A 25,382-nucleotide genomic window follows, 5' to 3' on the forward strand; every position below is an offset into this window, starting at 1 on the left:
ATTATGTTAACAGTAATAATAATTGTTCCATAAATGACCTGGACTTGCTCACACCTTCACTCTTTCGTCTTAATAATGCGGCCAAGTCTTCATCATGTCAGGGATGTGTTTCAGTATGTCACCTTTTTCCATGTGACTGGTACTGTAAATTAGGGAAACTGGCAGAGCCACATTAAGAAGAGATTTTTCAAATTAGAGGGGTTAGTTATAGCAGACTGGATGGGCTGGAGCTTAGGGATGGCCTTGATACACCCCATCAGTACGAGACTTCCTGAGGAATAGAACTGTGGTAGATAGCCTTGATACACCCCATCAGTAAAAGACTTCCTGAGTTGATTAGCAAGGATGAACTTAAAAGGATGGTGCCCCTTCAGTCAGATGATGTTTTGTGTTTTATTCTTGCATAATTTAATTCAGTGGAGGAGAATTTCGAAGTGGATGGGTTAGATATCGAAGTGGAGGAGTTGGATGTTGCAATGTAGGGGTTAGATAGAGCCCTGATTAACCCCATCAGTACATGGGGACTCGTAAACTGAAATAAAATTGTTTGATAGCAGCAGGAGTAAACAAAAACAAAAAATCATAATCAGATGGAAGGGGTTAAGTTCACAGTAGATGTAAATTACATAAGAATTATTTACTGAAGTTGTATCGGCTTACATAGTCAGGCAGTTTACCCAAATTTACAGTATCAGTTGTATGGAAAAACTTGATCTAGTAATGTGGACACTAATATCAATCCTCTTCCTTACGATAAATAACTAAAGAGACTCTGAACCCAGTGTTGTTTGCCTAATGAAGTCAGAATATTGCTTAAAAATGTCATAATTGTTAGACTAAAAAGAGGATTGATATTGCAGTTTACATTTGTTTAGTTGACAGCAGAAATTCACTGTGTTTTCCTGTATGGTACGAGCCTGTTGGTCTTTTGCATGCAAGAAATTTAAGTCAGAGTACAGTGTATATGAACATCCATCATCTCGTAATCGTAACGTGTTGGTAATCACAGGCTGGTATCATACGGGGAAGGTAGGAGTGAATATCTGCTGTTGACATTACACATCCCTGACATATGAAGACTTAACACTGTACACCGTACCATAATTGTGAGGATACGAGAGTTGGCCTGACTCGGACCTTAAGATACGAGGGTCTGAGTTGAGCCAAGTCTTGCATCCTCACAATTATCTTACCCACATGCTGAAATTGTGTTTATTGTGAGGATACAACTGTTTTGACCTGACTTGGACCCTCGTATCCTCAGGTCCAACTTGGACCTGAGGATACGAGGGTCAGAGTTGGGTCAAAACAGTTGTATCCTCACAATAAACACAATTTCAGCATGTGGGCATAATCCATCTACTTGAACAACTGACAGCAATAAAGCAACACACACCTGATATATAGGAAAATGAATATAGTCTCTCTCTCTATATATATATATATATAGAAACAAATGCTGTTATATAGAGGAAAATGAATGCTGTCTAATATAGTGAATGCTGATGAATGCTTTCCTAATGCTGTAAGTACTCTGTCTTAATGTCTGACTCAGATGCTGTGTTGCACCTTTCTTCATGCTGTATGTTTTTTTTTTCAGAGTTTTTTCTGCTTCTGACTGGACTTTTTTTTTTTCAACCTCTGTTACTGGTGTAAGAAAACATGCAGAGAAACTCCATAGATTTTATTGGTTACCGTACTTCAAAGAGTCTCCGGAGAAACTTACAGACCAATCGCCAAAAAAATTTAAGTTAAAAAAAAAATAAAAATAAAATAAAATTCAAAAGTTAGGAAAAACTGAGTAGTTCTTTTGTCCAATCTTTCGGACAAGGGCCAAAAGTATCGGAACATCTGGGCAGGTGGACGACTAGCATCCACCCCCCTTTGGTCGGCTCCCGTTTTCCTTGTATCAATCACTGTGACGTCCTCTTGATCCCCAGCTTCGCCCGTCCGTCAATCACTTGGGTAGTCCTTCAGTCAGCTTCCATTTTTCTTGTTCACTGCGACATCCCCTTGATTCACTGTTCCAAATAGGAGTCTGGTCTGTCCATCCATCACACACGGGTAGTGGCTCGGTCCATCCATCATGCACAGGGTAGTGGCTCGGTCCATCCATCATGCACAGGGTAGTGGCTCAGTCCATCCATCAAAAGGGGTAGTGGTTCTGTCCATCCTGTCGACTGCCTCCTGTGTATTGTGTAAAGATGGTCTGTAGGCAATACCAAGTGTATAAACCCAGACTTTTTTCTTGGCTCTCATATCTTGTGCCAGAAGCTCCACACCTGGAACAAAAAATTGCAATTAGTATTCATGATATTAAACTAAAATTATAGAAGGGTTCACTACATACAACTGCCTTATAATCTCTGTACATACAGGGCTAGATGACAAAAGTCAGATGGTAACATGATAAACACAAGCCTATGTCGGTCAGAAGTTCTCTAACCTGGGGAGACAAGTGGGCTCATAACACCATTAATCCCTTGACCCTGGAGGCATTCCACTGTATGCCTGCCATCATTTGAGTTTTAGCATAAGTGAAAAAATTAGATATTAACAAGTCCCTTCAGTACAAGATGCTAGTCAACTGGCAGCAGCAAGAATAAAAGTCAACTGGAGTCACTGGCTTAAAAGTGGCAATGGGAACTTGAACACCAGAAAAGTAGGTTTACTGGCAGCAATGGAACTATTAATATTATTTATTAAAAAAAAAAAAAAAAGAGAGAGAGAGAGAGAGAGAAAAGACTCAACAATGGTGCTGAAAAGCCAACTTGTATACAAGAAAACTGAATGGATAGGAGCAATGACATCTATAAACGTAAGAGAAATGCCATGAGCACCACCTGGACTGCAAAGGCAAGTTCCACAACAATTGGCCTAGAGGAGGTTCACTAAACTTGTATCCCCTCCCCTGCTGGGTTCAATAATTTTAAAGCCTTCACTACTGTAGGAATATTTTGTTTAAAAATAATCTAGTGGCCAGTTGGTCAGAGACTGGTAAAGGCCAACATTTAATCCCTTCAGTATGATGCACTTTATACAGGGTGATGCAAAAGCCAGGTTACATGTGGATTACCCCCCCCCCCATCTTCTGCAGGTAAGTCCTAAGAATTACATCACTAAGAGGAATGTCTGCACAAGAGCAATGTTGAGTCCATATTGAACATGTGATTTCCCTATGGAACATTAACTTAATCACTCTGTACTTTATGCTGGCTATTACATTATTTTCATTAGCTTAACTTTACTGCCATAGTTCTATTTCACTCCATCTATCACAGACTAATCTTAGTGTAAACAATCTTCAAAACAAAGAGCATTAGCATAAACAAGTTACTGAACTGAAGGGTAGCTTTAAGACCATTTTCTAGATAAAAGACTAGCCATTGCCCTAATACTTACTTCCTCCTAAAATATGGGGTGGTGGTACAGATCAGTGCAGTTCTGTTTAAGAATATGTAGGATCAGAGTCAGGTAATGTCAGCAAAGCTACCAAGAATAGTCCAAGATTGTACCAGCAAAATGGGTTGAAATTTCTGTTTTATGAATGAGTATGATAAAGAATAATTATAATGAATCACACACACACACAAAATGAACGCAAGGGTGGACTGAGCTGCAGGAACTGGTTCACTGAACACTGTCCATTCTCCCAACAAATTTCTCTTCAATCACCTCCACAATAATTGGCTGATGTCCACCTTCCATGTTCTTCCTGCATTATTCTCACTATGGCTATATTAAGAGCTGTATATCAACAATAATGTGTTTGGCACTTGTAAATAAACTCTTACCTCCACTAACATACAATTTCATCCTTGCTGTCATTAATTAGTTAAATGTTAACTTCCCTTTATGCACCAGGCTTCCATAAAGGAAAAAAATCTGAAAACAGCAAGAGAGGAGAAGAGGGAAGGATAGACGAGGGGTGAGGGAGGAAGGGAGGGGAAAGGAAGGAGGGAAGAAGAGGAGGAGGCAAAAAAAAAAAAAAAAAAAAAAAGGAACAAGAGGAAAAGGGGAAGAGGAATAGGAGGGAGGAGGAAGAAGGGGAAAAGGAAGATGAGAAAGAACAGGAGGGGAAGGAAGAGGGGAAAGAGTGAAAACATGAGGAGGAGGAGGAGGAAGAAGGGGAAGAGGAGGAGGGAGGAAGAATGGAGAAGGAGGGAGGGAGGAAGAATGGAGGAGGGAGGAAGGAAGAAGGGGAAGGAGGAAGAAAGGAGAGAGGAGGAGGAGGGAGGAAGTAAGGAGAGAGGAGGAGGAGGGAGGGAGGAAATAAGGAGAGAGGAGGAGGAGGGAGGAAGAAGGGAAAGAGGAGAAGGAGGAAGGAAGAATGGGAAGGAGGAGGAGGAGGAAGGAAGAATGGGAAGGAGGAGGAGAAGGGAGGAAGAAGGGGAAGGAGGAGGAGGAGGGAGGAAGAAGGGGAAGGAGGAGGAGGGAGGAAGAAGGAGAAGGAGGAAGAAAGAAGAGAGGAAGAGAAGAAAGGAGAGAGGAAGAGGGATGAATTAGGGGGAGGAGGAGGAGGGAGGGAGGGAGGAGGAGGGTGGAAGGAGAGAGGAGGAGAAGGGAGGAAGGAGAGAGGAGGGGGGAGGGAGGAAGGAAGGAAGGAGAGAGGAGGAGAGAGGGAGAGAGGAGGAGGGAGGGAGGAAGGAAGGAGAGAGGAGGGGGGAGGGAGGAAGGAAGGAAGGAGAGAGGAGGGGGGAGGGAGGAAGGAAGGAGAGAGGAGGAGGGAGGGAGGAAGGAAGGAGAGAGGAGGAGGGAGGGAGGAAGGAAGGAGAGAGGAGGAGGAGGGAGGGAGGGAGGAAGGAGAGAGGAGGAGGGAGGGAGGAAGGAGAGAGGAGGGAGAGGAAGAAGGGGAGGAGGTGGAGGGAAGAAGGAGAGAGGAGGGAGAGGAAGAAGGGGAGGAGGTGGAGGGAGGAAGGAAGAAGGGGGAGAGGAGGAGGGAGGGAGGGAAACTGGGAAGAGGCGGGAGGGAGTATTACGAGATGAATTTAAGGAAACCAGTACCAAATTCCAGCTGACTGCACAAAATACCTGCCCACCACCCATTAAGAATCATCCTAACCCTATGAAACATCACTCAACATTTGTCAATTTATAATCCTTTCTCCTCTGATTTAAGTCACTAAAAAGATATACAAGCCTTCTAGATAACCCCACATACTTGTGAAAAATTGAAACTGGATTAGGATTATTACACATTTACTGTCAAGATTATATTAAAAAATCTATATTTTCCTCATACATTTCCAGGCAGTCCTTGTTACGAGTATAGGATGAGTTAGTTATACGAGCTTTTTACCTGCATCCTTCCTGTCACTACTACTATCCACTTACGTGGCTCCACTGACTGACAAGCATTTAGGCTTCCTTTAACTCTGTAAACCATTTACAACACTGGGAGGTAATCATATAACCAAATAATGCAGTGACATGGAGCCTACAATGGTGCTCACTAACGGGGTGGGGAGACACTGGCACCCACCCACAAACCAAACTTGCACACTAATCCCCACGCTTTGCTGTGCCGGTGCATGTGAACGGTCTCATTGCACAGGACAGCACTGCATGGGCAGTTGCTTGCCTGTGCTCAATTGATGGGTTTGCTTGATCTGACAGACTGGGGTAGCACAACAATGTTTAACTATTGCAAATTGGGGGAACAGGAAAATCAACTTTACAGGCAGCACTGGTAAGTTTTATATAATTTACCACACTTCATTTCTAAAAAGGACATCAAACAGCCACTTGTACAAGGGCAGCCTGGAATACTGTACATCAGGTAAGCCAACAAATGGCTCTTTTGGTAGTAGGACAGCTTTAAAATGCTTAACTTTCCAGAGACTAAAAAATATAAATAAAGACAACTCACCCCTCAGAGTCCTGTTATTATTCCTACTTCCAAGCTAAGCACACCGCATGGCTCCACTGTGCTTCATCTGGTAAACTTCAAGGTGCTCATCTGGTAAATCCAATAGTCTTCAAGACTTCATTCTGTCACACCCAGCAGCTTCAGTGTTTGTGTAACTCTGGCATCCTCTGAAAGAAACACTACAATTAGAATGGCAGAGACAACACTAAAATAATATTCTTTTACTTCACCCAAATAACACCACAAACTATGCTTTACTCTAACGACCTAAAAATTTCCAGGTAACAATAGAATTACAATGGCAGAAGCAAAACTATATTTTCTATTCACTAACCTGACCTGTAATTGCCATCTCGTCTTTCATGCTCGGTTATAACAAGATTTGCACTAATGTTGCACGACAAAATGCTATGGAAATGACAGCCATCGTACACTCTTATTCTACAACTAAGCCACAAGAAATAAACTTCTACAGGATTAACAGTCTCCAAATTAAAGTGGATATACTATAATGGCATTTTGCCGAGAATTACAGCCACGCTAACAGTCCATCCGATATTACCCCCACCACAGTATTGGGGCCAAGAGCCAAGTAACCACACGAGTATACTTAAGGGCAGATGGCCAGCCTAGTTCCCTTGGTGGCATTACACAAGCAAAATATTTCCCACCCCAACTTGTGGATCAGACCTGCACTTGACCACCACACCAACTTGGTCACTCTAACCACAAGACCACAACTATGAACTGACTGGGTATCCTGCACTAATCTTCTAACACAAACTTTAGTATGTACTGTATTGCATAAACTTTCAGCTAGACTAGTTATCACCATTTTCCCCTCATCTTTACAATCCTCTCCCCCTCCCTTATTTTTTTTTTTCCTTAACCTAATCATACTGCTTTTCTCCCACCCTCCTCGGGGGGTGCGGTAGCACAGTGGTAGCGCGCCGGACTCGTAATCGGGGGATTGCGAGTTCGAGCCTCGCCCGGGCTGCCGTGCCGGGAGTGGTAGCTCGCTCCTGTAACCCTAGCGGGGCTATATAGTCCAATACAGGGCTTAGCTCGGGGGAACTCCTTTTCTCCCACCCACCTCACCCAACCCTGCTTCCCCCCCCCCTATTTTCCTACACCTAAACCTGCTGCTTCCCTCCCTGCCACCCCTTCATCCCTCCTTTTTCTCCTGCTCACCCTGCATGTTGCACCCATTCACACCTACAGGGGGTCCATGTCAGGCTGAAACATGGTGGCAATATGGTGTATGTTGGAGGACTGCTGGGACTCGGAGAAGTCAAGTTTATGCCCATCACCTGGACATTTAAGACCTACAGACACTTTAATGCGAAAAGGGGTGGCCAACAAATTGCCTTGGTATCACCCTGTCCTCCACCAATAGACTGCCCTTTCTCTCTCGAATATACCTCTCCAACCCATCCTTCCATCTCTTTTATCCCCCCCCCCCCCACTCATACTCTCCCAGTCATTCTTCATCTCCACATGGTCAAACCATCTCAAAGTACTCTCCCAATATTTCTAGCATATCCACAACACAATGCCCCTTCACTTCAGTTTGTCTCCACATCACCCAACATCCTCCTCAGATAATCCACTTCCACTTTTAATATGAATAGTAAGCACGGAAAGACATCTTGTGATCCCCAATAACATATGGAATTGAAGCTTAAGAAAAATGTAAATAGACAAACTACTATAATCTTACTGCAAACAATGTCAACCCACCTCTCCTGGGAGCAGGTGGACGTGTAAGGTGTCCTGCTGATCTTTTTGTGCTGCCGCCACCTCTTATGCCCCTCTTCGTACTTTCTGGGCACATCATCACACTGATGGCTGATGTCCCACGGTTTCTCCATATCGGCCAGTTCCAGGTCCTCTCTTCGGCAATTCAGTTTCTGCTGCAAAAAAATTTACGTAGTTAATTTGCAGTTTCAGACAAGCCTGGGGTAACTAATTTTCAAACAGTTTTCAAGAAGATTCATTCAAGTCTGATGGTAATTTGTCAATTTACTAGAATCAGCTTAATCTTATCTGGACACAACAACTTTTCACAGGGCCAGCACCCTGATCCTAGCCTGCTACTTCCTGACACCATGACCTCTCAAAGGGTTAATGAAAGCTGTATATCTTTGTGGTCCAGCAATTCTCATCAATTTAATTACATGGCCCAGAGTAAGAACAAAAGTAGAAATATCATGGAAATCAAAAGACAGGATATAAGCCACAGACCTGGAAAATTCTGGGCCAAGATAAGGTGAAACAGCTAGAGTCTAACTGATAAACCAACATGCACTGGACCTAACCCTGGCATTCTTTATCTGATGCATTCTTCAATTGTAACCTTGATACAGTAATGAACGTACCGAACCGTATCATTTGCATCTTTAATTTCACTAAGTTGGTTCAGATTTCTGCCATAACTTTATAAAACACTTCAATTTCCAGATTCTGAATAGTTCGTTTGCACTATTTCCACATTCTGAAATCACCTCAATGTCAAACAGCCACCCCTTATGGGATTATGGTGTCCAGCTGTAGATTGAAATTGGTTTGTATTCTGACATTTTAAAGTAGATTTTGATTTCCTACAGTTGAAGTGTTTGGAATTCTGATTCTTAAAACTGGCCTGGATTTCAAAATTTTGAATTGGGTTCATTTGCAACTATGAAAATTGGGCTTAAAATGTTCTTTCTTGCAGCCACATACCAGTCAAATCTTCTGACATCCCCAAATTAGGGTGGTCTTCCCTGTGGCATTTCATTCACACAAATGACTCTTTATGGAGGTTTGAGTATCATCCCAAAAGCAATTCTGATTTTGACATAAGACCTTCCCCCTTCAATAGCAATCCCCAGCAGTGCTGAGATGGCTGAAGAAGCCTAAATGCTTTACTTGAAGGAGGAAGACCTTACCAATTCAATTCATATTCCTCCAGTTTGTTTTCTGAATGAAAGACTGACTAAGAGGGTGTATGTAGGTGAGGTGGAGGGAGGGAGAGGGAGGGGTAGACCGAGGATGAGGTGGAGGGATGGAGTTGAGAGGTATATGAGGGAGGGGGGGGGTGAGTTGGGGGGAGGGTAGTCACATGGTGGGTGACAGAGTGACTTGGAGGCGTTTTGTCTGCGGCTACCCTTTGCGGGATTAGGGCGTCGGGCTATAGATAGAGATAGATTGTTTTCTGACTATTTTCCAGGTGGTTAAATTACCTTTTCCTGATGAAAAATTTCCCACATTTTATCATCACGTTCCTAAAGCCTACGATCATCTTACTCATGTACTCAAAGGTGGTTTGTGTGTCCCAAGTGGTTACCAGTATAGATTAGACTAAATTATTAGGTACATTTCAGTTCGGTTAGGTTACGTTTGGTGAATCAGTCCCTTCTACCAGTACCCTGCAAGCCGAATGAGTTGAACAGCTAAAAACAACTGTGAAACAAACATGAAACATTTCTTTACCACCCCAGAAATAATTAGAAAAATATATGACTCAGGAATAAATAATTTGGTAAGGTGCTTCTACTGTTTCACGTAAAGCATATGTTTACTGCTAAGCTACACTCTGTCCCCCGAGGTATTTTTCAATATCTTAATAGCTTTCAAGGTTAGGTTCAGTTTGGGCAGGATAATCGGTAATATGTCGAGAAACTGGGTGAATCCAAGGCCAAATTGTCAAAATATTTACATGTATGCAAAGATATCCTTTCTCTTACCATAGGTTTGGTAGTTTAACAAAATAGTTTAAAAATAATTTGTTAATACATTTGTAATACAGTACTAACCGTAATACCCACTGCTGACCGGCCAGTCAACTTCGTACAATGGCCCTGACATGCCACGCCTACAATATTTACCCTGTCGTACAACACAGCATTTTTAAATTATTTTTCTGACATTATAAATGCAAAAAAAGAACAAATTTGCATTTTTTTAAAAAGCTGGTTTTGCCTCAGATTCTCCAAGTTTCTATGACAAACCCCTTTGTTAACCCTCTCGTTACCAATCAACACAGGCTGCGTCCAACCGCCAGCGAGTACTTACGGCACAGTACTGGGCACCCAAGGCCACACACACAGACCCACCCCGTCACTGCGCTATTCCCGTGCACTTGACAATTCACAAACAATTTATCCATACACTCTTATTTATGCTTCAATACCTGGTAATTTTTTTTCACCGTAATCCTGAATAAATGTCCAGTACTTGCTTATGGTGTAAAAAATATCAGCTGAATGTAAATTATGCCTTAATATTATTATTTTTTTTGTTTCAGTTTCTCATACAACTTTTATGATAATTGTTACTGAGAAAAAGTTACAGGGAATTTATTTGGCTACACTTTGGTGCATAAAGAATTACTGTAGGTCAATTAGGGCAGATTTTACGGAACGCGGAAGGAAATTATCTTACGCTTGAGCAAGGCTCTCAGCCCACTGACTGGGCAGTGGGGTGAAGCTGGTTGCGGCTTGGGTTGAGAGTGGCGGAGGAATACACGGGGACGCAAGTAATGCTTTGTTCTTGCCCAGAAATGGACACAATCATTCCATACCCAAAAAATAAAATGGGCCATTTCGTTCAACGCAACTGGCGTCAATTGGTAACAAGTGGTTGACATGCACGCAGACGCAGCCGGCGTCATTGGTAACGAGTGCATGAAACTTGCACCGTACCCATAAACACCTAGGGGTTAATGACACCAGGGGTCTCTGGGGAGGTAAAGCCCCCTAAGTATAACAAATTAGGCTTAGTTTGGTTATAACAGGTTAGTTAAGGCAGGCTGGGTTTGATTCAGGAAGGTTCTAAACATTTTGATTGATCTGGATTTTGTTCATATGACTTTGGCCATGTAGAGAGGATGGAGGGTGAAAGACTGACGAAGAGAGTGTATGTGAGTGAGGTGGAGGGGGAGGCCGAGGATGAGATGGAGAGATGGGGTGGAGAGGTATATGAGAGAGGGGGGTGTGAGTTGGGAGCAGGGGAGTGAAATGGCGGGGGACAGGCGACTTGGAGGCGATTTGTTTGTGGCCACCCCAAACGGGATTGAGGCATCTGGCAATAGATAGATAGACAGATAGACTTCAGGCAAGATTTTCCAATCAATTTTTATTCTGTATCTGATGTCACACTATGGGTAGAAGTCATCTGCCACAACAATCTCAAATCAATCAATGTTATCAAGTAAAAATAATGGATGTAACAATGGTAGAAATTCCAAGTTGGTTTAGTTTTCTCATTTTGGGTCTTCCTGTAAGCCATGAAACCATTTACAACGCTGGGTGGTAACCATATAACCAAACCATACGTGCTCCCTACGTGTCAACAAGTGGGTTGGTGCCCCTCCCTGTAAAACAACTAACTCAGTGTCAAATGGCCACCCTTTACGGGATTATGGTGTCTGGCAATAGACAGATTAACTGAACCATCACTTTTACCCCATTTTTCCTTATTGGTTCCTCTGACTACTGATACACCACATGGCATCACGCATTTTTTGGCAAACCTAAAAAGAATACAAGGAAAACTGAAAATATGAAAAACCAATATTGGAAATCCGATTATGTTAAATGACGAAGAAACTACAGACAGGCTTTTCATTGCTTACCTCTTACAACTTACCGTCTAAAACCAACTTCATACAACAATCCTACCTATATTTAACATGAAAAACTGTTCCCTGGATTACCCCTAATATTATGGCGTGCTAAATAACCTGAATTAAGTCACAGTCATCGCAATGGCGGTAATTTGAAATTTGAGAAAACCATTTGTTAAAATCCGCCGGCATGACTAGCTTTGCACTTGTGTCAGGTTATTTGCCTTCACACTTCCCTTTTTGGTACATATTATTGGCACCTACCTAGTCTGTGAGGATTGTAGTTAGTCAAAGAGAGGTAGGGCCTTCCCTCAGTCGGTGTTCAGGCGTAAATGACGGACAAATCGCCCAGCCCTTCCCCCCACCAGACGCCATGACAGCTCTTTCCTGACAAATGAAGGCGCCGAGTCAAATTGAGCTATTTTTCCTTGGTTCGATGTAAAAGTGACGTACTACTGATATAATTGTAAAGACAAATTTTGGTTGTTCATCTTATTTCATACTAACTAAAAATTAACTTGCAAATTAGGACGAAATATTACAAATTCCTTACTTAAAGGTACAAGCCCTACCGACTTCAGCCATGGTCTTGAAATTACTGGAACCGCGCCACTTTTGAATCCTGAATATCTAAATTTCAACTTCCTTTTTACTTGAATATTATTCCTAGGCGTACCATCGGCTGAGAACGGGCTACTCGAGATAGTTTTGAAGCCTCTAATGCTAAAATTTCTCAGCTAATCAAAATATTCTTGTTTTCACCTAAATAGAATTCCCAAGAGTACCAACTTCTATTTTAGCTGTCTTGAAATTCATGGACCTTACCATCAATGAACCGTGGAATCTCCACTATTGTTAGTCTACTTATTGCTATAAGTATCAGTAACAGAGAATGAGTTAATTAAGATAGTTTCTGAAGCCTATGACTGCCAGAATTTCTCAATTGAACAAAATCTCGTGTTAGTCTACATAAAACAGGCCTAGCTAGGTATACCAACTACTTAGCTGGGTATACCAAATAATTTTTTAAGACTGAAACACTCCTAGTTATCAATACCTGAGACAGGGCTACTTGATAAAGGTTTTGAAGCTTTTAGCTGACTGGATTTCTCTCAATTACACAAAATCATCTAGCAGTTTGAATAAATACCCAAATGCACAGTCATCATTATCACCACCACCACCACCACTCACTTTACTGTAGGATAAAGGCCTCTCTTATCTTCTTCCACTCTGACCTATCAGCTGTTAATCTATTCCAACCAATTCCTGCAAATCTGCAAATCTTATCTCTACCGGTATTTTGTTCTCTACCTGCCTCTTCCTCTCACTTCGTCTCTGGGCTGCCACTCAGTCATCCAGGTTGCCCATCCGTTCTATGGACATGACCTGCCCACATCCATTTACGTTTTCTGACCAGCGATTACCCGGTACATGCTCTACTTTTGTCTGTTCTCTTATCCAGGAAGCTTTCTATTTCTTTTTCTCCAAGTTGACACCTAGCATCAATCTTTCCATTCTCGACAAACACTCCTAAGTTTACATACCAGTGATTTTTTCAGGATGGAGTTACGCCTGGCGAATAAACATGAGCAAATATCAACACACATAGGCAGTGGGCATGTGTGACCAATTTGGAGAGCATACCGGTAATCAAACCTGAACGAGTTTGTGTGAATGTGTGTGGGAACATCAACATCCCTTCAAGAGCCCATGGATAGCAATAATTCCAGTACATCTAACTGCCTTCTCTTCCTCTGAAATTCTCATATGTGAGTGATGCAGCAGGGATACTGATGCCTACTTCTACAGACATCCTGGGACATGAATGAACTCTCATGGGAATGTATACAATCATATATGTGAATATCTGCAAACGCTTATTCGAAAGTGCTTGTTCATGTTCATTTGCCAAGTGTTACTACATCCTTAGGCTCCATGTTTACAATTAAAAAGAGAAGAGAGGAGGGGCTTACAGGGCATGCATAGCCGGTGCCTTCAAAAATGTACAGGTAAGGGCCATTTCATACCAAAGCTATTCATACATGCCACATATCTGGCAAAATGTTTGTCAACTGCAGCCAAACTTGCAGGTAACTCACACCAAAAGCTATGCTACATGTATCACACAGCAAAGATGTTAATGTGAGAGACTTGTAATGAGGCTCAGTTGTAAGTCAAGGGTGGACTGACATGACAGGGTAGTGGAGCTGTTCATTGATACAAACGTCCCTCTCTGTCCTTCCTTATCCCCCAAGAGTACGATGGTCATGTGTGGCACTAGGGCAACTTCATCTTACTATCCACTTGATTCACATTCAGATATGCCTGGGGTTGAAACTATTCTTATTATTATGGCAGTTCAAAGACATGTGGCACACTTACATGGCATGGCTTACATAGTTTTTGGCGTAAGATGATCTAAATTTATGCTATTTATTTTTTCATGCCTGGATGAAAGAACCAAAGGCCAAAAGCCCTTACCTTTCAAGTCACCATCTGCAGACAGTTCTTTATCCGGTCCTGGTCATCAACCATTAGTCCATCCAGATCCGAGGCCGTGTGTTCATATCTTGTAGTTGTGTTTTTTTTACAGGGTGGGTCACCAGCCCACCACAAACCCTTTTAGTCGCCTCTTACGACACGCAGGGAATACGGGGGTAGTATTCTCCCTCCCCTATCCCCAGATGAGGATAGGGCAGACCCCCCTACCCCAGGGGTGGCCTTGTGTGCACTGATATGCACAGCAGTATCTAAGTGGCATACGAGGCTTCACAGCACCTCTTTCTTAGTCATTTATTTACCATATTACACCTTAACATTCACTTGTATGTTAATTACACTGTTTTGATATCAATAGCATAAAAGACTTGTGCAGAGTAAATCACTGAGGAACAGGTGCTAAGAATATTTCCAAAGTCAGGTAGAAAATGATCCATAAACCACAGAAAGTATAAATACATATACCCACACAGTATACTCAGGAAAATGTCCAACGGATTGAAACATACACAGAATATACACACAAAACACCCAGGAAAAAAAAATACAGTAAACAATTCTTTACATCTGCTTTATTTTATACGAAATATAATGATGCAAGTTTCTATCACAGAGTTAGAATTGAACAAACAGATACAGATAATGGAAATATGATGGATGAGTCAACAGCTACCTTCCTAAACTGCCCATTAGTAGAGACCATACAGTAAATTGTGATAGTTTCTCCAATCTTTAAGCTTCTAATCTCTCCAGTTCAATGACTTCCTATCAATCTCTAGCCAAATGCCTTAATCCTGTAAGAGGTGGCCACAAACAAATTGCCTCCATGTCATCCTGTCCCTCACCATTTCACTGCCCTTCCCCCAGCTCACATCCCCCTCTCTCATATACAGGCTCTCCATTTCATCCCTCCATGTCTCCCCCTCCCTCTTCCCTCCTCCACCTCCCTCACATACACTCTCCTTGTTAGTCTCTCACTTCAATGATGAGATTTCTATACTGTATCATTTTTTTTTATCATTAGTTTTTTTTAATGTTTAGGGAGACATAGAGGAGGTAAATGAAAGCTATACCATACCTCTCTCGTTGGAAAAGCTTCTCTGAGGCTGAATATCATGTGACTTCAGGGATAAGGGACTATACAGAGAGGCTGCTAGAGATCGAGCAGTGTGGAGCAAATATCAGATGAGCAAGACTGACGTGTGCATGTTTCAGCCTTTATAAATTAATGTTAATGATGAACGATGAATAAAACAGTCTCTAGATAGCAAGAACAAGTGAAAAAATATATTACTACATTGAAGGGGATGAAACCTTAGCTGCTATAAATCGTGTTAACCTCCAAATTTAGTGTTTTTCAATTTATTTTTATTATTTTCTGATGATTTTATTCAGTTTAGGTGAGATATCTTGTTGGGGTGTGATTAGGAACAAATTTAATTACCTCCTTTTGCTACTATAAGCCATCTGAAAAGGATAATTATTCTTTGTATGATACTGTGCGTTCATCATCATCATCATGTCATCATTATCACTGTCTCTAGCATCACTGGGTATCATCATCATCATCATCCCTAGCATCACTGGGATATGTGCAAATTAACAGAGCTACTCCAACAAAGCACAGAGTTGAATGGATAGCAAATACACCAAAATGGGGGAGGGTAACCAAGCCATGTTCACTATATGGTCTCTACTCATTGCTTCACAGTGCTGCCAAGACAGGATGGTTTAAAAAATATAACAATGATAATATGTTCTGTGTTTAGGAATCTATGTATTGGTGTTTGGCCAGGGTGTGTGTCTCGGAGTGTGTGTTGGACTGAGAGATTGTTTAGAAGTGTGTTTGTAGGCTTAAAAGTGAAAATAAATGTGTGTGTGTGTGTAAAGGTGTGCGTCACAGCATAACAGCTTTTAAAATGATTACCCTATCCTGGCAGCTTCCCTGACTATCACTGGCAGCTTACCTAAGGCACTATTTCATCTATAAAATGTACAGGGCAGGTTTTAAGTCACAATATATAGGTATAATACATTTTTCTTTTTACCAAACCATCCATTTTATTACTATGAAGAGCATCCAAAGAAGTGTTACATCTCACCACACACACATAACAACACTGAGATTTTTTATTATTATTATTCAACTATACTTCTTTCACATTTGCTCGGCCCAGATTTCCGACCTTCTGTATCTTATTTCACATAGCTCAGTGGCAGAAAAAGACAATACTATGGCTCTACATCCTTTCCATAGCACTTCTTCGTGATCAGCTTCACATTCTGGTGCTAATCTATTACAAATCAGCATTCAAGATGGAGAGATGGAAGTTTTAGGCCAAGTTTGTGTGATATGAGTATTGTTTCTTTGGACAGACAGATAATTTTACTCCTCTTCTGAAGCTATACTGTATTGTGGAGATAACCTTCAATAAACTATCATAATTATTTGGCTACAGGTAGATTAATTATAAGCTCAAGAGGAATGAATAAAAGGGTTGACGCATTACACCTGTATCCCCAGACTTAACCCTGACCCTGTACAGACTGCATACCACATTGGAGAGAACTAGTTGTTGCTGATTATTGCTTTATAGATGGCCTTCAAACGGTTCCACGTGTCTTTTAAACCTATTCATCCCACTGACATCGCTTTCTTTCTATTCCCACGATTCCCAGATGATTTTTATTTAGTTTCAGATGGACATTTTAGACTGGAGAGGATAGGTATGTCCTTTGTAAACCCTTCAGTACGACAGACTTTTTCTTAATCTTAAAAAATCACGTCCACATCTCTATGTTATTCTACCCAGTTTACGACGTGTTTCGAACTGGAAGGGTTACATACAATCTTACCTCCTTCAATAGATGTCTTTACTAGGTTATATTAAATTTCATCAGGCTGCTGCAAGAATAAACTCAAAACGACGTCACTCGGGTGCAAGGTATTAGTCATTACAAAGAGCGATGTTTTTTAATGAACCGCTGAATGCCATCTACTGTACTTGTGTCTTTCTTGCTGAACAGTTGTACAAGCCATCGTACCTGCACACCTGCCACTGGATACGGTATTGCATTAACGCCTACAGTATGGTGACATCTTGGTTATTTATTCCTGCTGGGTGGTGGATGGCTATGAGCATCACTAGGAGGTACTGGTAGCCGGCCCTGCACAACACTCCCAGGCGGGGAACTCAATCACAAGTACACAGTCAAAGTTTGGGCTGAAAGTACCACACATTTCTTCTAAACAAGTACAGTACAACCTAGTTCCTGGGGTACACTGGACTCATTAGCCTCGTATGTCCGTCAGCCTAAGAGAAGAAAAACTCAACTTCACACTCGAGGCCCAAACTTATATTATAAAAGATTGGTGACGGTAAAATTATATGATCTTGAGAAATATTCCCTTTGGTGGTGCTGGAGCTAACACGGCATCCATTATCGCTGTTACTGATATCTATCTATCTATCTATCTATCTATTGCCAGACCCCATAATCCTGTAAAGGGTGGCCATTTGACTCTGAGTTATTTGTTTTACAGGGAGGGGCACTAACCCTCCACCAACCCACTTGTTGACACGTATATCAACAGTGAGAAAATGGCCCACAATTTTTTCTTTTCTTTTTTTACATGCAAGAAAGAAAGAACCAAAGGCCAGACACCCACACAATTGTTCCCTCTAAGAAAAACTAAAAACAAAATAACATGGAGCCATGTAACGGTTGCTAAGGCCGGACAATTATATATAGGAATTCTTGTAGGTGAAAAAGACAGCTTCTGGTGGCGTAAGATTGCCATTCAAAAGTTAAAAGATTAAAAACTATCAATCAATCTATTTACTGCCAGACATCTTGATCCCATAAGGGGTGGCCATAAACAAATCACCTCCACGTCCCCCTGTCCCCTGCCATTTTGCTGCCCTCCCCCCAGCTCACACCCCCCTCTCTCATATGCATTCTCCATTAATATTCCAGTACAAGGATGCCTTTCTGAAGATGAATTAAGTCACCTGAACACAGCAAAAATTATATACAAGGATGTCACCACAAAGAGGCTAAATAAATACAAAAATAATAGTAAAATAATTCAAACCAATGCCAACACTGATATGCCAAAGAGAACAGAGGACACCAGAGACAGATTAAGGTCGGCAGAACAATCACAAAGAAAGGAAAAAAAAAAAAATCAATGCAATTACACGGGCAAAAACATAAATAAATAAATTACTTCTGAATTCAACCGCACAAAAAAAAAAAAAGCCTATGGATGTACAGTATGTCATGAAAAAAGCAAAATTTAAAATCAACCTTAAATGTACAGTCAATGGGCCAAATACAAATTCTCTCTCAAAATCAAAATAATCTACCAGCAAACACACAGGCAGTCTATTTATCACCCATGGAAATAAAAATCACCTACAAATGTACAGGAGAAAAACTGCCAACTTTATGCCAATGAATGTCTGCCGCACCCAAACAGAAAAAAACACATAAAAACAAGAAATCAAGGAACACAATACATTAAGTAGATATTGTAGTAGGTTTCTGCATGTAAAAAAAAAAATAATAATGCAGAAAAGAGTAAAATTTATAACAAACTTGACATGAATAAATAAATCATATTGCTTAACCCCTTCAGCCCAAAGATGTTGTTTTTCTATATCTAATCTTGCTCCTACCAGACAATTTATCACTGTTATTATTATTATTATTTCGAGTCATTTGTTGTTGCAGATATGAACCCCATGGACTCCAGGCTAATGTTTCTCCCCTCCTGCAATCCACCATCTTCCTTTTGGGGGATAAGGAGGGAGTTGAGGGACATATATATAACCAGACAATGAACCTAAAGCCTCAATTATCCCTTTCATTACCAGACATCATTACATGGGGTCAAATCACCTGGTGGGAGCAAGAATAAGATCAAACATTACATCATCACAGGGAAGGGGTTTAGGGAAATAATCTGCCTCCACAAAGCAGAAACTAAGCAAGCAAAAATAAAAAAACTCCCTAAAAAGTTGAATATCTGAAACACAACTCCCTAAAAGAAAGTTTGAATATCTGAGTCACTCGCATCAACTGAATGTATCACTCACTTAAACCAAAGAGGAGACGCGACCTTCCTTCACAACACAAACTTACAAATAATTCCCAGTCACAGCTAAGAGTCACAGTAATGGATTGGGATTACTGAATTACTCCTTTTTGATGGCAGTAACTCAATACCCTCAACCTGGTGCATAGTTACCAATACCCCTCTTTCCCACGTACCTCCCCACATATTTTCCTGGGGGTAACCTTGGCAACACCAGTCATGTTATGGAGGCAAAATCCCCCAGTTCCCCACCCAGACCTCCACATCACTGGCTATCATACAATTTCTTTTTGCAGGAGGAGAAGGAAGGGAGGGGAGAGAATTATTTATGTAGAAATGGCAAGGAGAGGAGGAGATAGAATTATTTACGTAGGAATGAGGAGAGGAGGGGAGAGAATCTTTGTGTCCCTTCCTTCTATCCAGAATTATCAATCTTAGCTGAGACAGAAATTATCGTTAAGCTAATTATGTGACTCTCCAGCCACACCTCCACACTAACTAAAATTATTCCCGCTCTATGTACAAACGCATCAGCGAGGTTGATTCACACTCCTAAATTTCGTTGTGACGTGAAGTATGGCTCCCTCCCTTCACTCTCTCTCATCTACTGAGGAAATGCACAGAAAACATAACGTCCATTATGAAACGCACACTTGAGCTTCAGTTCTAGTTTTCTTGGCATTCATCAGCTTTCTTGCACCCATTTTATTTCTATATTTTACTTTCTTAGTGATATTACACATTATTTATTTCATGGTTACAGTATTTGAGTTTCTTTCTTCTTTTTCTTGTTCTCTCTTTTTTTTTTTTTTAGTCATTCGGGGAAACTGTATTACTGTATTTTCATTTGTTCCCTTGCACTTGTTTTTTTTCTTTCCTTAAGATAACTGTTCTTCTTCATTCTCTTTTACTTGTGTTTCTTCTACATTTTCCTTGGCAACTGTATCAAACATCTGTCAGTTCTCCCTTTTTAAATCTTCATTTCCAATTTTTCTCTCAGAAATCGTGCTTCAACCTTATTAGTCCATCATTTCTGGTACAACCATCATTTTCAATTTTCTTGGCAAACACAGAACTCCTCCATAAGTTCTATCACACTAGAGTTCCACATTCAGTTTTCTTGGCCATCGTACTTTTTCTTGGCTATCATACTTCACCTCAAGCAGTTTAAATTGAACTTAAAAACTCTGGCAATGTCTCACAAGCACTGAATTCAACGCATATGCACAAACTTTGCAAAACTGCTAAGTTGAAAGCCCTGCTATGGAGCAAACCCCCTCTTCATAGCTAAGCACTGCACTGCCTCACCTATGTACACCTCCATGTGATGTACAGTATTTTTTTTGCTTAATTCTGCTTCCACTTGATTTCATTCAGCTTAAGAGACATTTTCTGGACTGGAGGGGTTAGATACAGCCTTAAAAATCCCCTTCAATACAAGATGCCTTTCTTAAGTTGAATAAAACAGTCGGTACAGCAAGAATAAACTAAAATGGACACCCACTAAAAATATATTCATTACCCCAGGGTGTGACAAGCTTTGAAATTATCTGTAAAGTGAGACAGCAACCATTTGGCACTGCTGGTTGCTCAGAATCCTTGGTCTGTTGTCATATTGTATCACACCACAAGGATATCCAATATTTTTATAATGGCTGGACATCACATGGACTCATAGAGGTTATAAAAACAAAAAAGTTGCATTCACAGCTTCGGGGGGGAAAATAAAAATGGCAGAGGGGAGTGAAAGGAGTTCGTTCGCAATTCGTTTAGGTATTTCACTGCAGTTTCTGATATGGGTGTTCAGGAACCTCGTGAGCTGAAAATCGTACTTAAATATTCGCACACAAGCATTGCAAAATATCGGAATGCTGTACTTAAAACATTATACAAGCTTTTTAAAATGCCGAAATAATCGTAAGCGTTTTCAAATGTCGATATATTTAAATAATCATACACAAGCTTTTACAATGTCGGGGTATTAAAGTAATCATACGCAAGCCTTTTAAAAATATCTGGAAAGGGCAACAAGCTTCCTAAATATAGAGGGCTTCAAAAATAGCCCCATACATGCAAGCTTATTCACACATTTAAAAGCTTATTTATACTTTCGAAATTTGTGTCTTCCCAGTTCTTTTTTTTTGGAGGGGGGGCAACTGTACATTAAATAATAATTCTCTATTATCCTGAATATCTTCTGAGTATTCATATTAAAAAACACTGACTCTCAGTATTTTGCATATTTCTGAAAATTTGGACCAAAAAGAAAAAAATCAACCCATTTCCCATGTACTCAGCATAACTTCCATATACTACATTAAATGAAGCCCATTTCCAATATCATGCACCTTCTAGGAGCATTTATTATTATATTCTCAGTATATGGTATGTTATATTCTGCATACGGTATTTTAAAAACATAATCACACTTTTCATAGCTGTCATATTGCATACTAAATTAAACCTTTTCTATCTTTCGGCACATTGTCTCTACTCACAGATATGACTTAGCATTTGCCTTTGAAAGGGTAGTATTTTGCCTGTGTTAAAACTTAAACTTTTTTCTAAACTTCTGTGTATTTTATGATTCTCGTGAACATAAATTGGGAGAACTCACCTTTGCATAGTATTCTGCATATTTCTGGAAAGCTTAGATATATTGTTGGTATATATTTTTTCCTTCATGTATCAATTCCCAATTTTCATTTCTAATTTTGCATATTCAAAAGAAGCTTATAAATAAAATACGGTATATCTTTGCCTCACATTTCAATTTACTTTTTCATTACCAGTCTTTTGTTTATTTTAGGAAAGATTATACATTAAATAAATCACCCCTCACATCTCAAGAGTCACAGTTGCCTAGTAATGTATTTAAATTTTTTTTAAAAGCACTTACATCGCTAACATATCTTTTCCTCACATTCCAATATTTTCTGCAGTACTTAAAACAGACTGTTTAGGACTAGCACATCCTCTCTCTCTGTCTCTGTCTCTCCATCTTCCCTCCTCTCACTCGCACTCCTCTTCTCTCCATTACCTCTCTCTCTCTCTCTCTCATCAATGCCTTTTCCCTCCTCTCACTCACTCTCCTCCTTCCTCATTTCCTTCATTACATTCTCTCTTTTTCTCTCTCACCAATGCACCTTCCCCCCTCTCACTCACTCTCCTCCACCCTCCTTGCCCTCAGTACATTATTTTTTTTTCTCTCTCTCTCTCTTTGCATGGAACAAATTAATGCCTGACTGATGAGTTATATTTGATGTTCCTGGGGACTCGACAAAATCATTGTAGTATTGGGTGCCTTCATCATTATTATTAGTTACTATGTTTCGTCACCATCATCATTTCCATCATTATTACCACGATCATTTTTTATCATTGTCATTTTCATCACTGTTATTGTAGCTAATCAATTCTCATCATCATCATTTTCATCACATAATCACTTTTTCATCATCATCATTTTTGTCATTACTGTAACCATTCTTCATCATCATTATTCTGATCATTATTATTGTAAACACTATTTATCACTACATTTATTATTGTAATACTTTTTCATCCTAATTTTTATCATTATAATCATTTTCATTATTAAACACTGTGACCATTTGCATCATCATCATCATCATCACTACTCAAATTCCCATTCTATAAATACAGACTTTCCTATACCTTTCATCATCATCTTCGCTGTAACCATTTTTACTATCACTGAATAGGTAATTATTTATCATTATCACTGTGACCATCATTATCATCACCTGAAGTTACCTCACTTTCAAAAAACAGACACACACTATTTCACTGTAACCCTCACCGTCATTACCATCATCATCATCATCACCCAATTTCCCACACTTTCAATGAGATGGGAAAACACAACTACCCTTTCTCCCAATTTTCTCCACAATGTTTTATAAAGTTCAGGAGAGATCGTTTCACATTCATTTCATTTCAGGCAATCACAATTTTACTGAACTTTTGAACACACAACACGGAGTGAACAAAATAAATCACAAATGTTATCTTAAATTTTTTCTGGGTGCCTTCACATCATTTATATTTATTTTTTTCATTTAGGGAGTCACAAACTGAAAAGACTAAACCATATTCAGTTAGCTTTCTTTTAAACAGCTTTCTTTCAATTAGTTAGCTTTCTTTTAATCCAGGAGCCTCCGAATAATTTTAGTCTATTTCGAGAGACAGACACACACACACACACTGCTAGAGGTCAAGGTCAGCAGGCGAAATGTGTCCAGATCTTAGGTCAAGCACAAGGAGTGAGTGCTGCACCTCTGAGCGCTCTTTTGCTATTTTCTTTCTGGATGTAAACATTCAAAAGCATGACTTGTAAAAAGCCTGCCAAACACCCAATCACAGTGTCCTCAGTCCAGTTTAAATATCTGGGCCTTACAGACTTACTTACTTGTTACTGTGGCCCATCTGGACATAAACATTTACTTATTCAGACTTCTAAAACTCATCTGGACATAAACACTCAACAGCAAGACTTCTAAAAAGCCTTCTGTGGCTCCTGTCCCTGTGTCTTCAGTCCAATATAAACATTAAGGCCTTGAGGAGGAACTTGCCAAGCTTACGTAGTGGCCCCTTGCGCTTCTTGGCCAGGCTCGGGGTGTCGTACACGGTGGAGTCGAGACTGATGTCATCCAGGTGTGGAGCATTGGGCTTGTGTGACCCTGGAATACAGGAATGGGATTAATAATATAATACTGGGGTAGACTGAGATGGTTTGGGAATGTGGAGAGGATGGAAGATGACAACTGGGTGCAGAAAGTGAGAAATTTGAACATCAGGGGTTGGGAGATGAAAACCGAAAAAGACTTGGGACAATGTCACAGAATGTGTCCTCTGGAATAAAGGACTGCATTGGGAGACTACCAGAAATTAAGCAGCATGGAGACTTGCCATTAGGTGATCAAGGCCAATACATGCATGATGGAGCCTTTACAAAGGATACAAAACAGGGACAATACTTTCCTAAACATGTGAACTGTAGATTCTGATGCTTGAAAGAGACAACTTCACGCAATGGCACTGATATAACTGGACAGTTGAGATGCCCAGGTAAACAATCATCACTCATCTCCCTCCCTATCCCTTTATCCCTACAGGTTGGTCTCTGTTCTGGAATGTGTCTTGGGGGTGTCGGTCCCCATTCCATAATGTTTAGACACTCTTACATTCTCAGTCACTGCTCTATGATAAATAATCGTAGGACATTGGAACATCACTCATTTTAAAGCTAAAGAGTTGTGCTTTGCTATGTATAAAGAGTTTTATGATATGTTTAATAATTTTCATAGGAGTAATTTTTGAAAAACTACCTATTTTTTGCAAAAAATGACTACCCCTGACGGTCGATTTTATGAACAATGCCCAAACCCAATGGGTTAAAAGGAGAATGATGGACTGCACAAGGGCAATATCAGTCAGCAGTCCACTGGTTTCATGTACTGATGAGTCTGGGGCCACAACAACAACGTTATGAATATCATCCCCCTTTTTTTTTTTCCCCACCAAAGGATGGGATGAGGCAAGGTTCATAAGGCAAAAAATGAGAACAAGAGGGAGAACTAATCAACCACAAAAACAACAAAACAAGAGTTCGGCCAGGTGCGCCCATACAAAAACACATCAACCTACCATCTTTGGAGTGTGGACAAGCAGACTTTGCCACATTGGAGAACCAGACCATAAAGTCAGTGTAGCGCTTGATTTCATCGTCACTCACGCTGCGATAGCCCTTACCAACAACTTCTAGTACATCAGCCTGCAAACAGGAAGGTATTGTAATTACCTTTATAAACTTCAAGACATTTGTCAGACCTAACAAAAGGGTGTACAAAGGGAATGTGTTATCAAAAAAAATAAAAAATAAAAATCATGTGCACAAAGGTAGCGGAAGGAAGAATTTTCAGTGAATATAGGATGGATGCTTAAAATAAATATAAAGGAGGCATCAAAATAACCAATATTAAAGATTAAAAAAGTAATCTTACAAGCGTTATTAGCTGAATACTAATTTCTCCCAGGTCGTCCAAATTGAGGAGTGTGCTGAGTCCTGCCCCTGCTGCCTTGGCCTGGCCATGGGTGTGTGTGTCCAGGGGGTACTGTGCTGAGGCGGGACGGTCAGGGGCATCGTCTTCAAGTTCACGTAGTCGTTCCTCTGAGTCCGTCCGGCATTCTAGAGTCTCGCCTGTGGGATATTGATGATGTTTGAATAGTGGGACATTTTTTTTTTTTAATAAACAGATGGAGAATTTTTCTAGGCATGGTTT

At 40.4% G+C, this 25,382-nt stretch overlaps 1 protein-coding gene and 1 long non-coding RNA gene across 3 annotated transcripts in view; both read right to left on the reverse strand.

The window, feature by feature from the left end:
• Positions 1-1,670: 1,670 nt before the first annotated feature.
• On the reverse strand, positions 1,671-14,177 carry LOC145407391 (uncharacterized). Of its 2 annotated transcripts, none has more exons than XR_013898723.1 (5): positions 13,959-14,177; positions 11,739-11,861; positions 7,610-7,779; positions 5,870-6,036; positions 1,671-2,282 (listed from the first exon to the last, which is right to left on the reverse strand). It is a non-coding gene; the product is annotated as an uncharacterized LOC145407391 (long non-coding RNA). The 2 variants fall into 2 exon arrangements; XR_013898722.1 differs by having other exon boundaries at positions 7,610-7,782.
• Positions 14,178-23,627: 9,450 nt separating this feature from the next.
• Positions 23,628-25,382, reverse strand: part of LOC145407538 (uncharacterized) — a 59,519-nt gene continuing 57,764 nt past the window's right edge. Inside the window, exons 12-14 of the mRNA XM_080278460.1 lie at positions 25,104-25,300; positions 24,748-24,874; positions 23,628-23,780 (exon numbers count right to left, since the gene is read on the reverse strand). Of these exons, the coding sequence (XP_080134586.1) occupies positions 23,632-23,780; positions 24,748-24,874; positions 25,104-25,300 (473 nt within the window). The 3' untranslated portion in view covers positions 23,628-23,631. The remainder of the gene's footprint in view (positions 23,781-24,747; positions 24,875-25,103; positions 25,301-25,382) is intronic.

The sequence above is a fragment of the Coenobita brevimanus genome, chromosome 73 (genome assembly GCF_032717465.1).
Source record: "Coenobita brevimanus isolate Jiangsu-jjx chromosome 73, ASM3271746v2, whole genome shotgun sequence".
Taxonomy (NCBI): domain Eukaryota; kingdom Metazoa; phylum Arthropoda; class Malacostraca; order Decapoda; family Coenobitidae; genus Coenobita; species Coenobita brevimanus.